At 36.7% G+C, this 14,485-nt stretch overlaps 1 protein-coding gene across 2 annotated transcripts in view; it reads left to right on the forward strand.

Moving 5' to 3' along the window:
- The window catches only part of Frk (fyn related Src family tyrosine kinase), a 119,824-nt gene that overhangs the window by 56,819 nt on the left and 48,520 nt on the right, over positions 1-14,485 (forward strand). For both annotated transcript variants that reach the window (XM_021174495.2, XM_085842776.1), the window contains one exon: positions 7,478-7,599. In XM_021174495.2, the coding sequence (XP_021030154.1) occupies positions 7,478-7,599 (122 nt within the window). The remainder of the gene's footprint in view (positions 1-7,477; positions 7,600-14,485) is intronic.

Consider the following 14,485-nt stretch of genomic DNA (forward strand, 5'->3'; position numbering starts at 1 on the left):
GGTTTTTCTTGTATCTGAATTCATGGTGGTTGTGTGCTTGCTAATGCTCATCTCACCATTTAGACCAGTGTAGTTGACAGGAATTCCCAAAGAACAGGATATTTTGTATATCATTTGAGTATATTCATTGCTTTAAATAAAAACAGAAGGATAACATTTATAAAACTGGGAAATCTTTAAAACTAAGTAACTTTCCACATTCTTTGAGGGCTCAGGGAAATGGCTCAGTGGTTGAACTGCTTGCTGTGGGAGGATCAGGGAGTGGATTCCCAGCACCCAATAAAATGTTAAGTGGCTCCTATAAATCCAGAAGTGCTAAGAATCATGGAAACCCTGAAGCAAGCTCGTTAGCTAGAGTAGCTGCACTGAGAACCTTTGAAGTCAGAAATAATCAATGTATTGCTACCTCGATGTATAGGGTAGAGAGCAATCAAGGAAAACAACTGATGTCAACCTCTGTCTTCTGTGTGCACACACACATGTGTGTGTATCTGTATGTGTATGAACATGCATGCAAACATACATGCCATGTAACCCCATTTATATATCAGTAAACATGTATGTACCTAAAAATTCCTGTTTTTTTTTCTCATGAGAAGAAATAGCATCATACTACTATGAAAAGGCTGAGAGACAATGAGGATAAGCATTTGTGATAACTAGTGAAATAATGCATTGATGGAATACTCCAAGGTCAGTTGCCTTTGACCTTCATGTAACATGAGGAGGAAACTAATGATTAATGCTTTTGACCCATTCTTCCAGTTTCTGCAATAAACAGGACCACACCTATACAAAAACTAAGCAGTTACATTAGAATTTACATTTTATTTTGGAACTGATGACCTACACTTGTTTATATGTTATTTCACAGATTAATCAACATATGCTTTCCATCCTTTTACAAAAATAGGGAATTCTGAAATGGCATCATACTTTGAGATGTGTTATCTATCTGAACCTTGTTATATTCTCTGTATTTTTCCCCCATGGTGTGTTCTGTAATGAGTCATGTGTTCTTGACTAGGAGGGAAGTAGGCTCAGGTTATAACAAGATTCTTTAATGAACATTCACCTTCTCCAATGATGAAACCCAGTTTAGTTCCTCCAAAATTCCCCCTTTGAGCTGATTATTCAGGTGTACAAGAGCTATAAGAAATGTTTTATCAAGTGATCCAAGAATGAACTTCCTAGTTTCTTATGTGACTACAAGTTCTACCTCAAATACTAACCTCAAGTGACATCTTTGGATCAACATTCTTAACATGTAAGCTGTCAATGTGCTCTTGTTTTAAAGGATAGAGAAGTCAGTCTCATTTTTTTTTTATCTTTATGTTCCTAAACAAAGGTTCTCCTTTTTGAAGAAAAAGGAGGTCAGATATGAATATATGATCTAAGGCTAATTAATGACTGAACTGCACCACAACTGTCTTCTAGCACACAGACATTTTATACTGTAAGATACTCAATAGGCACTGAAGATTATGTAAGAACACATTATCTAAAGTTCAGTGTTCAGAATCAACATGACTATAAATGCCATGTCAAAGTTCAATGCATTAATAGTTTTATCAAATATTGTTAAGAGCTCCAAAGGGCATATTGCCATCTGTGAAGGTATCATACATGGTCCTTGGCCTAGAGAGGTCTTCAGCAACAAGTTTATTACCTATAATAAACAATTAAAAATAGGTGCACTAATTTCTCATGCTTTGTGTCAAATGTGAGGTGCATTCTCTGAATACTGTAGGAACGTTGGAGAAGGAAGTTTAAGTGTACATTTGGTGTGGCAGATGTAGGTGGGACAAAGTTGGATGAGTGGCTAATGTCCACATGCTCAAATGCCTGACATTCAACTTCAGTAGGCTTTATTTCATAACCAATCTGTACAAGATAGTCAAAACAACCAACTTACCAAACAACAATGATAATAAAAAACCTTGTCCATGTGGTGAGATATATGTAGCCCATCACACTCTCAGAGGCTAGCTCCAGGGATGTCTGCATGAGGTAGGGGTAGACAGAGGCTATAAAGAAGATTCATGACATCTGTGCTTGGCTCTTGCATATGATGATGAGGTAGTCAGGATTAAGATGAAAAAGAAGAGATGGTACCATATTGCCATGATCTGTGTGGGTAACAAAAGAAAGGTTGTGATGGGCAAAAAGAAAAGCAAAGAATGAACAACATAATCTTCTTGAGAATTACCTTCTCTTTTTCATGATTATGCCATGTCAAAAGGTGGAGAGGCAGACATAGCTGACCCTGAGCCAAGGAGACATTGAACCAAGGAAGAATTCTTGGAAGGGGTGGGGCCTAATTAGCTGGAACAGGAACTTGATAGAGGCCTTCCTGGCAGTGTTGTTGAAACACAGATGCAGGTGAATGATACAGGGATATGGAGCCACAATAACTCCAGGTTACTCTATATAGAAGGCTTTTGTTTAGCTATGATAAGTTACTAGATGTGGATGTGTGTGCCCGGCAAACTGTAGGCATTTTGTAACAGTGGCTGACATCTCCTGAGCATGGTACAGTAGTTTTATTCATTATAGTATATGTCATGATTGATGATGATGATGGTGGTGGTGGTGATAATGATGGTGATAGCAAAGACAGCCTAACCCCAATTCCACTGCTATGTTGTTCTAACCTATTTGCCACTTAGTGACTCTACCAAGTTGACCTGTACTTTCTCTTCCTTGTTTGCTCATAAGACATAGTTCCTCCCTCATCTTTAGGAACTGCCTATGGTATTTGGAGACCAGTTGCCTTAATGTGTAGGGACAGAGTAAGATATCAGAGGTCAACTTTTATCAACAGTTATCAGCATTTACTGATAGTTGTGCTTCTTTTTAAATTGCAGGAGGAAATTATATACATCTATACAGAATTTTGAGTACCTAGATACCAATTTTTACCAGTTGATACTGCAGTTCAGACTCTAGTATATGAAATAATGAACTCTTAGTGAAGGTAATGTTTATTTGCTTGTTCTTTTCATAGTGGCATAATGTTTGATTGATAATAATAATATTTAGATGTGATATTATTTAACAAATTTACATGTGATATTCTTTAATGCTGTTTTTTTGGAAGAGTATATTGCTTTGTGAGGGGTGTATATGGTTATGCACTAGTGTGTGTGGGTACACAAACTGTTTTTTGTTCCTTGAGATAGAGTCTGTCACTGGAAGTAAGCTGGCAGGCAACCATCCCCAGAGATTGCCTTGTCCCTGCCCTGAGCAGCACTGTTACATCCAGATTTTCATGTAGGTATTAGAGACTTGAACTCACATCCTATTGCTTGTATAACACACTGAGCTATGTCTCTAGCCCCTTTATGCTTCTTAATCTTGTCTCTTTTTTCCATAGATAATCAGTTGATAATCATAATGCAGATTTCATTAGTCTTTTTGTTTTAATAAGATGGCATTTATTAGGGAGGCTATGAATGAAGGGTCACTTGGGACAATTAGAGATATAAGATCCTGCTCATATATTAACCATGGTTCTATCATGACTTCAAATCTAGAATATCCAAAGCAAACATACAATTTTTCTCTTCATTTAGTTCTTATCAGAGCTAGTTAGCATGACCATGGCTGTATAACAAGCTCTTACATGTATGATATCTTTTAATCTCACAATACACGTCAGGTCATTGATAAAATTCCTATTCACAAATGATAAAGTTGAGGTACAAGGGGTTAAATGAATTTCCTACTGCCATGCTCTTCTTCTTCTTCTTCTTCTCCTTCTCCTTCTCCTCCTCCTCCTCCTCCTCCTCCTTCTCCTCCTTCCCCTTCTACTCCTTCCCCTTCCCCTTCTCCTTCTCCTCCCTCCCCTTCCCCCTCCTCTTCCCCTCCTCCTCCTCCTCCCCCCCTCCTCTTTCTCCCCTTTCTCTCTCTCTCTCTCTCTTTCAGTTCGCGCATGTGTGTGTGTGTGTGTGTGTGTGTGTGTGTGTGTGTGTGTTTGATACAGGGTTTCTTTGTGTAATAGCTATGGCTGTCCTGGAAGTCACTTTGTAGACTAGGATGGCTTTGAATTCATAGAGATCCATCTACCTCTGCTTCTCAAGTGCTTGGACTAAAGGAATGCACCACCACTTTCCAACCATGCTGCCATTCTTAAGTGGCTGACTGTGCTTCTGAGATGTTCCTGGAATTATTAATGTTCAACACCCTGGCTGGTATGTTCCATCTGTTTGTCTGTTCATCTGTACTTCCCTCTCTCTGATTTCACTGGTATTTTTCTTGTATCTATCAATTTTGATTGTCAACATTTTGAATCTTGACCCGGTAACATGTAGATTTTTGTATGTATTCTTAAGTGACTTCATTTCATTGTGTATATTAAAGTAGATGTTAAGTTATTCTGAAACTACATCTTATTACAAATCTTCACACCTAAAGAAAGATATAGAGTGAAAACTGAAGAACAGGTCATTATTTTCTTCATGTCTCACTAATGTTAGAGATGTGTACACATTTGTGTACATATACACACATGCTGGTTTTAAAAATTAAACAAATATAACACCTCTATTACTCTCAAGTTTAGCACTTTAATCCAACACTGGAATATCCATGGGAATATTCAAATATTTTCATGTCAGTATGATAGATGCCTGACAATTATTTGTAAAACATATTTGGGCTTTGGTCACATATGTCTTACTTCCATGACAGGCATTTATTTTCTCTGTTTTAATCTTAAAGGAGCACTTCTTTCTCTCGGCATTTGAGTTATCACAGGTTTCTTGTTTTGGATACTGTATGTTATGGTAGGATATAATAAAAACATTAATTTTAAGTATCAATAAAGCATATGTGTTATATGTTTAGGGCATCATTTTACTGAATAACTCCTTTTCACAGCTAAGTGTCAAACTCTGGCTTATTTTATGCATCTTGTACACATTCTAAATTAACATGAAGGTTTCTTATGCTCCTGACTGCTGGACAATATCCCTTTACTGTCTGCATGAGTAGATCAGGACTGAAGTCTGAGATTTTTCATTTTAATGGTTCCAGGCAAAGCTGATATTCTTGGACTAGCGACCATATTCTAAGGACCATGCCTACATGATCGTCTGTGGCATTTCATATGATCTATGATATTTAGATTCCTTCTGGGCCCTCACTGTTTGTTCACTGCTCAAAAGAACAGCAGGTCAGGGGGTGGTTGAAATACTTTGGTGAACAGTCAGGCCTGAAGTGTGCATGCCCTTCTAGAATGATGCCAACTATGTCTTCAAAAGTCAGAGCCAATGACAGCAACAGTCCTGGCAGGAGCTTCAACCTCAAATTAAGGAAGAGTTTCCACAGGTGCAAAGAGCGGGGTGAATTACGGTTTCTCAGTTAGGCTTGCTCGACAGTATCATGTGCTCTAAAGATCACAATCTGCAGCAGGTGCATCATCTTTGAGCATGAAGGATGGCATTATAATGCAGCTGCAAGCAGAAAATAACTATTTATGTTTTTCTCTTCCTGATGGGAGTAGAGCAAAAGTCTTAAGTATGAAATAAACAGATACATTCAGTCAAACACTTAAATTGAATTGATGTAGGAAAGTCCAGAATTGCTGAGACAGAAGTTCTAAAAATTAGTAAATAATTTCTCTATAAATGAAGATTGCCTTATTTTTAATCATTGGATTTACATGAACTGCTGGCTTGTAATTTTTAAAAATGTAACTTGCTGGATAATTGATAGAGGGCAATTCAAAGATCAATGCCCTTTGAATTTGGAAAATGCACAAAGCTTATCAGTATATTTCACCTCTGCTACTTCTTTGCTGAAAATATATGGAGACTCTTTTTTTTTTGTTTTTTACCATTTCTGGAAATAGCTATCTTAACTGTTCATTTTTAATAAGCATGTACATATTTATGAAATATGTACAGTTTTGAAAATGTGCTTACTTAAGTTTTATATAAATGATATCACATTGTTGTGAATTGTTGTTCAACTTTTTTTTGCACCCTTATGATTTATTTGTTTTCAACACTGTAAAATTACAATGAATTCCTGTAACTCTTTATTCTTTGTGATGGATATTTAGGTTATGTCTCTTTTTTTTAACTTTATTTTTTCTTTCTTTTCTTTTTATGGTGTGGAGGATGAACCCAGGCCTCACAGCATGCTAAGCAAGCATTCTATTACTGAGCAACACTCGCTGCACCTGCCTTCGATATGCCAATGATAAAATTCTATAGCAAATATTCTTGTTGCATATGCTCGAGCATATAATATACACAATGATCTGGTGCTGAATTGGTCTCTGAGAGGCCATATCAAATTATGTTGCTACCACAATTGCATAAATGCTGTTTGATATCTTCTTCAACACCTAACAATAGGAAATTGTCCAGTTGTAAAGCATATGTCTATATTTTATTATAGTTTTATACATAATACCTAGTTATTGATAGGCATTGGATATGCTGCTTATTTTTATTATTTTCTTGACTTCCTATCTCTGTGAATTACCCACATATAGTCTCTGCCAATTTTCCTCTATTTTACTTTTTATTGCTTGTTGACTCCACAGTACAATCTGAATACCAATGATATTTTGGTTATATACTTTGCAAATATTTTTCAAAGGTTTGAGCCTTGTGCATTAATTTTATTTTATAGTACATATTTTGAATCTGAAGCTTAAGGTATGTTGTAATAAATATACAAAATATTATCAGGTTTTCTTCATTCGTGTTGCTTATAATTTTTGTAGATTTTTTTTTGTTTGGTTGTTGTTCTGGCTCAACATCCTAGGAAAATTTTAAAATTCATCCTTTTATATTACAACTCCTTGTGAAATTATTGTATTTTATGAAAGCAGCATATATGTTTCATTTTGTTTAACATGAACTTTTAATGGTACCAATATCACTCACTGAATCATTCATTCTTAGCACTAATTTGTTTGTTTGTGTTTGAATTTTGACAGTTATGTTTAGATTACACTGACTGTGCGACATTGAAGATCTGTGTAATTCTTGATTTGACCAGACTCACAAGCTTGTGTTTTTACTATCGGACATATTCCTATAAGCATAAGAAATAATTCCATATTGTCATTGGCTTTGGTAGATAGAGATGGGAAAAAAAAAACTAAGGAATAGAGAAAGTATTTTTAATTGTTCCCACTTTAAGCATGGTGAAACGTTTGATGGTGATGGTGAGGTTAACATGCAGCCTTTTGCGGCCATGTTTATATAAGCACAAGATCTCGAGAGAATTTATGGTGAGGAAGGGCATGGAGCAGGAACCAACCAGATTTTTGCTTTGTTCTTGCAATAGTAATCCCAGAGTAGATTCCTGATATTCTGAAAAATACTCTTAAGTACTAAAAGCATTTATATGTGTGATGAATTCACTGAAGAATATCAAATGTTTCTGATGTTGGAATGTTCTTTTTAAAATGAACTCTGATTGGCTAATTGAGGTTTATGTCTCTCTTGCTTTTTAGGTGGTTTTTTGGAGCAATCAAAAGAGCAGATGCAGAAAAACAACTTCTGTATTCAGAAAACCAGACGGGCGCCTTTCTAATCAGAGAGAGTGAGAGCCAGAAGGGTGACTTTTCCCTCTCAGGTGTGGGCATTGTCTTGTGTGATTGGCATATGAATTTGAAAGTTTGCAGTCAAGCACTTGCTATATATACCTGAGTATGTTATTGTCAAATTTTCCTGTTTTCTTTTAGTCACAATTTCACCAAAATTAAAACATACTGAACTACTCAGGAATAACATCAATATTAGACAATCTCTCCCACCCTCATGGTGAGATGCTTCTAGAAACAGTTCTCAATATATGAACTATAGATATGAAATGACAAGCCAAGGGATCATGGGATTTGGCTTCACATTAATTAAGTATCCTTTTGGAGAAATGATTACAAAGAAGCAAAAATTGTGCTATTATAAAAACTTATTTGCAAAAATGCTGTGTTCTTTCTCATTCCTCTTTCCCCTCTTTCTCCTTCTGTGTCTTCACTTGTCTATCTGATAACTAGAAAAAAAATAGAAATGTTGAGTAAAAATGTATTTATTAAACCTACTGGATGCCTTATGCTGTTGAATACTGTTTAAGATAAAATGTGTAACTGCACTGCCCTAAGAAAACAGTTTAGGGGGCTTGAGAAACACCTTCAGAGCTTTAGACATTGTGCCTGCTTTCACAAATCTGCATTCCAATTCAGTTGCAACAAGGCAGACTATCCTTGTTTAGAGTTGCCACACCAACCTACCTCTAAGTGGGACTTTCTTGCTCTTTCCTAGTTTAGATCTCTATACATCTAGTATGTGTTCTTTTTCCCCATTATCATCCTTTAAAGCATGTATTATATATTTTTTCTGAGTAGATTAAACTTTTTTGGAGTGGGAAGCAAATTCCATCATTTCTGTTTGCCTATTTCTATGTTAGTCATGATCTTGTGTAACTCATGATGTCCCATTGGCTCACTAGAAGTTGTGATTTCCTTCACAAGGCCACACTGAGTCCACCTTTTAGGAATTTGGACAAGAACCCTGCATAGGCTGTGCATAACTGACACCCTTTATCCTTCCACAAACCTGTGGTGCCAAAGATGGGAGGATTCAATGTTAGTGAGGCAGATGCAGGTTTTGTGTTGACTCTGTACTTTAGCTCCTGATGATTCTGGCACTGAATTAATATGGCATTCCAGAATCAGATTAACTCAACCTCATTATTGCTCAGCTCCATGGATAAGAGGATGAAAATGAAGTTCTGATTTTCATTCTTGAGATGTGCCTAAGTGTAATCATCCCTGATTTTTGAGACGTTGCTGACCCAGTAGTAATAACATTGTTTAATATTGGCATTGGTCACTCATAATAGATACCCTAAAAGGTAAATCTTTTACCTTTTACCTGTGTAAATCAAAGTGATGGAAGTCAACACTTTATTCAATAGCTTTTCTTCTGGTTATGAAACAAATATGTAGGGACATTGTAAGTTTTAAAAGAACAAAGTCTACAAAGTTGGAGATATTTTGTTTACTTTGAGAAAAGTGTTCTTTTATTAATTTATACATGAATACTACATTTATACATGTAGGTTATATTTCTCCTCCTCCTCCAACTTCTGAACTACTTACTTCTCTTTTTATTAAATTATTTTATTTGTTTACATTTCAAATGATATTACCCCTCCACCAACTCCCCATTCCATCTCCCCTACCCCCTCCCCTTTGCCTCTATGAGGGTGCTCCTCCACCCATTCACTCACTCCTGCCTCACCCCTCTAGCATCTCCCTATACTGGGGCATAAAGCCTCCCTCCCCTCCCATTGATGTCAGATAAGGTAATCCTCTGCTACATATGTATATGGAGTCCTGCTTCCCTCCATGTATACTCTTTGGTTGGTGGTTTAGTCTCTGGGAGCTCTGGTTTGTCCAGTTAGTTGATATTGTTCTCTTTATAGGGTTGCAATTCCCTTCAACTCTTTCAGTCCTTCCCCTAGCACTTCCAATTTGGTTCCTGGGCTCAGTCGGATGGTATCTGCATCTGTATTGGTCAAGTGTTTTTGATGCTGCAAAACTCTTCTAATTAGCACCTTTCTAAAACTGATGTTATTTATTTATGCATATATAATTATTCATGCACATTCTACACACAGGAAGTTAAACAGAGATTATCTAATAATCAATAAAATATACACCTATGTACACCTATATTTACCACAAGCATTTATGTGTGTACATAAACATATGGGCACACATAATTACAAGTTTGTGATATAAAGCCAGGCTTTATTTCTTTCACCTCTATTTGCGGTATCCTATGAATGTTCCTACATGCTCTTTAGAACTTATTCTATACTATGATTTTAGAAGCTACATAACTTTCCATTTTTATAAAGGGGGATTATCATTTTATATAACTTATTTTGTGTTTTATTCATTTTTATTTTCAATTATTTTGCTATTGTAAACAATGTTTTACTGGGAATCTCTGTAGATAAATATTTACTATTTCCATGAGACTACTATTTTCATGGGAGGACAATCAAATCTTTTTTTAAAAATCTAGATACTTATTAAAAAGAGCTATAAGAATATTCCTTGTTTAATCTGTATTTGTTTATTTGCCTTGCTTGGTTATCTATCTATCCAATTTGGTCATAGGTATTTATGAAATGCTAGATTAAATGCTTCCAATTAGCATAAGATATAGAAAAATATCTCCATAGGGAAAGCAAACTGTAAGTGGAGTCTCCTGACTCATACATATCTTTGAATAATGCTGGGGCTAGAGTGACTATTCAGAATATTCTCTACTAGAAGTACTATGGGACAAAACAGCTTTATAGGCTTAGAAGGGAATTACAAGGATATTAGCTGCTGTGAGCTGTGAATACTCCAGAGTTTACTTATGGACTTAGGAAGTGCCTTCGAACTGCTTTTGGAGACCAGCAAATCATTATAGATTCTTTTTCAACGAAGTCAGACAATTTAGAGTCTTACAAATCATCTGATTGCTGTGTATTCACAAGGGATAAAGTAAATGCATCTGATTATGTTTTGCTGAAAGGGAAATTCTCTTATTAGTGAGAAGGAAGGCTATGCAATGAAAAAAAATTGAAAGATTCAATAGATCCACATAAGACAAACAAACAACAATCCAATTGCTGGTGGTTGATTATCACTAAGGAGCCTCAGATGTATCACTCATAGATTTATTTCTTAGTGACGTTGTCTTTCTAATCAGTCAGAATTGATGGTCTTCAATTTTGCTGACTACTGTACCATTCAAGGAAGGCAAACACTATCCCCTTTCTATAGCTGTCTTTCCTGCATAACTTTTCTCTACAAGTATTGTCTTTATTCCTTGGGCAGCAAAGGCTTGCAGCTGTCAGAGAAGAGCTTCATGAGGGAGCATGATTTATTGAGGCTGAGACAGCCCTGGGAAGCAGCTGCCCAAGGTTGGGGTGGGTGCTAATTGGGTTGTTGTGATCTACGCATGGTTGTCGGATCTTGTGAGGTCTGAGGAGATCAGAAATGAGACTTAGGGCCATGACACTTCTCATAAAGGCGAGACATTAATTAGCTATGAATTACAGCAGCGCTTTTGGATATTACATATTATATGTAGTAGCCAGAGAATCTGTCTTCATTAGACACATGACAGGTAGTTTTAGTGGCTCTATTGTTATTTGTCATTGGTGGTGAATTGTTTTTCTGATGAAAAATATAAAATTCTGACTGCACATCAACTGGTTTGACTATTTCTCCACATCAATCAATTACTTAAAAGGAAATGATTGTTGCTTTTACCATTAATAATAATTTGCTGTTTGGTGTCTTATAAAGCATTTGCAGTCTTGTTTGATGTGCTCATTAAGGAATGTGTGCTCCGGGGGTTAACTCTGAGCTGCAGATGAGTTTTTCAGAATAGATTATGCACTGTGCATTGTAGTTTTGCTCTTGGCATCTATGTCTAACAACTTACAGGGTAGTAGGCTGACTAGCAGAATCACTGTTTTTGAAATTCTTTCAAAAGAGACACTAATAGATTTGAAGGAGTAAGGCAAATAAGGGAATCAAAAGCTGATGTTATTTATTTTTATTTATTTTTTGCTGTAATATTTATGTTATTCATTCACTCTTTTGCTCTTTTCTTTGAATGGGCACAGTAACAGTGCACACAACGTTGTGTGTGTGTGTGTGACAACAGAGCTCAGCAAGGAGCAATCCTGAAATTGAGTCTGAAGGACGATTGTAGTATAGTTGTTTTATGAGGAAAGAGGGTGCAGAGGTTGACTCACCCAGAGAATGTCAGGCAAAGCAGAGGCTGCCCTTCTGCTCTGTGTCAGTTTGTATTACAAGGTGCCAGGACTATTCCTGCAGACACCAGAGCTGTGCTTTTTGAGTAGTAGGACAGGTGGAGAGTGGGGGTATGTGTGTGTGGCTGTGCATGTGTGAGTGCTCATGTGTGTGTGTGTTTGTAGACGGAACATTGATGATCAGTGTCATGTGTCTGTGCTGAGGACTTTTGGACCTTATGCTATAAAGAGACATTTCAGGGAGAGGATCGACTGATCTGGGTAACAGATTTTGTGTTATATTTTTGTTCATTGATGTGACAAATATACATGACAAAAAGCAGTTCAAGCAAAGAGGGCTTATTGTACTCTATTGTTGAAAGGGGGTAGTCATCATTGTGGGGCATGCCTGGTGGCCAGAGTGTGAAGTGGCTGGTCATATTTTTTTTTGCAATGGAGAGAGGTGACTGCTGCCACTCTGTCCTTCTGTTCTCCTGTTTTGTTCTTCTGTTCTCCTGTTCTCTCTCTCTCTCTCTCTCTCTCTCTCTCTCTCTCTCTCTCTCTCTCTCATCTTTTATCTAGTCTGACACCTCAGCCTTTGAGGCAGTACTGCCTTCATTTTCAGGGTCTGTCTATATTATATAGTTAAATATCTCTGGAAAAAATATCACAGACATACTCGGAAGTGTGTCTTTTTGATGGATTCTAAATCTAGCCAAGTTGTAAATGAAATATAACCATCATAGCTAATTTGATGAGAAGTGTGAGTGAAATGTGTGTAGATAATAGAGTGAGAAGAGGTGGGTGATGTACCTTAGACACAGTGAACTGTAGTGTCCTAAAAACAAACTCTGCACATACCCCCCGCCGTTTTTTTTTTTTGTTGTTGTTTTTTTTTTTTTTTTTTTTTTTTTTTTTTTTTTTTTTTTTTTGGTAGAGAGAGTATAGGAGTGAACCTAGAACTAAGGATTAAAAAAATACTTGGGTGCCAAGCATTCTGATTTACTCTCAAATATTTCCAGAGTTGTTTAAAGTTCCAGAACCTTCCCTCACTACTAAATATCAGTTCCTCTTGGCTAAGTGGTAACTATGGGGCTATAGGAAGATGAGTTAAAGTGTATTCTGTGTTGATGTTGTCTTTCTTTTTGCCCAGTGGGCCCTTTATTATGTAATCTAGAAAGAACTCTTAAGCAGTCCCACTTTTTCTCCACAAATACCAACCTGAACCAGGATAACTGGGAAAACTAGGGAGAAAGAAATGGATCTGTCCAAAGACAAACTGACAGAAATTTGTAGTTGATCAGATAAGGATCAAAAAGAGAAAGATGGAAAATGTCAGATCTCTCTGACAAGTCAACCAAATTCTATAGGAGCATTACTTGTGGTTTCTCTCTTCATGGAGTGTTTGTAGATTCTTAGGGTTTTCTTCACAGAAATGAATAAGCATGCACAAAAAGCAGAATAGCAAGAATGTAAGAGAAAGTACAGAATAGATGTTCTGGAAGATAGCTGTCAGTCCTGAGCAAGCTTGCAGTTCAAGAGAGTATTGTAACTGCCACAGAAAACCTCCTTTTGTAGGTCAGGGAAGAGGAATTAGTTGCTAGGGGCAGAGTGTTGGTAGTCTATATTTCGATTGGTATGCTTGGGCTATGTAAGCTGTTGTTCATCAAGTATGTGGTTTCCCACAAAACATCTGACTTTAAGAATAAATACCTTGGTGTGATTCTAACTAAGGAAGTGAAAGGTCTGTATGATAAGAACTTCAAGTCTCTAAAGAAAGAAATTGAAGAAGATCTCAGAAGATGGAAAGATCCCCCATGCTCATGGATTGGCAGGATTAAAATGGTCAAAATGGCTATCCTGCCAAAAGCAATATACAGATTCAACGCAATTCTCATCAAAATTCCAATTCAATTCTTCACTGAGTTAGAAAGGGCAATTTGAAAATTCATCTGGAATAATAAAAACCCCAAAATAGTAAAAACTATTATCAATAATAAAAGAACCTCTGGTGAAATCACCATGCCTGACCTCAAGCTATACTACAGAGCAATTGTGATAAAAAACTGCATGATACTGGTACAGTGACAGACAGGTAAATCAATGGAATAGAATTGAAGACCCTGAAATGAATCCACACACCTATGGTCACTTGATCTTTGACAAGAGAGCTAAAGCCATCCAGTGGAAAAAAGACAGCATTTTCAACAAATGGTGCTGGCACAACTGGCGGTTGTCATGTAGAAGAATTCGAATTGCTCCATTCTTATCTCCTTGTACAAAGCTCAAGTCTAAGTGGATCAAAGAACTCCACATAAAACCAGAGACACTGAAATTTATAGAGGATAAAGTGGGGAAAAGCGTCAAAGATATGGGCACAGGAGAAAAATTCCTATACAGAACAGCAATGGCTTGTGCTGTAAGATCAAGAATTGACAAACGGGACCTCATAAAATTGAAAACTTCTGTAAGGTAAAAGACACTGTCAAGAAGACAAAAAGGCCACCAACAGATTAGGGAAGGATTTTTACCAGTCCTAAATCTGATAGCAGACTAATATCCAATATATACAAAGAACTCAAGAAGCTGAACTCATTCAAATAACCCCACTAAAAATGGGGTACAGAGCTAAACAAAGAATTTTCAACCAAAGAATACCAAATGGCTGAGAAGCACCTAAAAAAATGTTCAACAT

This window comes from Mus caroli, unplaced genomic scaffold (assembly GCF_978045245.1).
Source record: "Mus caroli unplaced genomic scaffold, Mus_caroli_1 scaffold_9, whole genome shotgun sequence".
Lineage (NCBI taxonomy): Eukaryota > Metazoa > Chordata > Mammalia > Rodentia > Muridae > Mus > Mus caroli.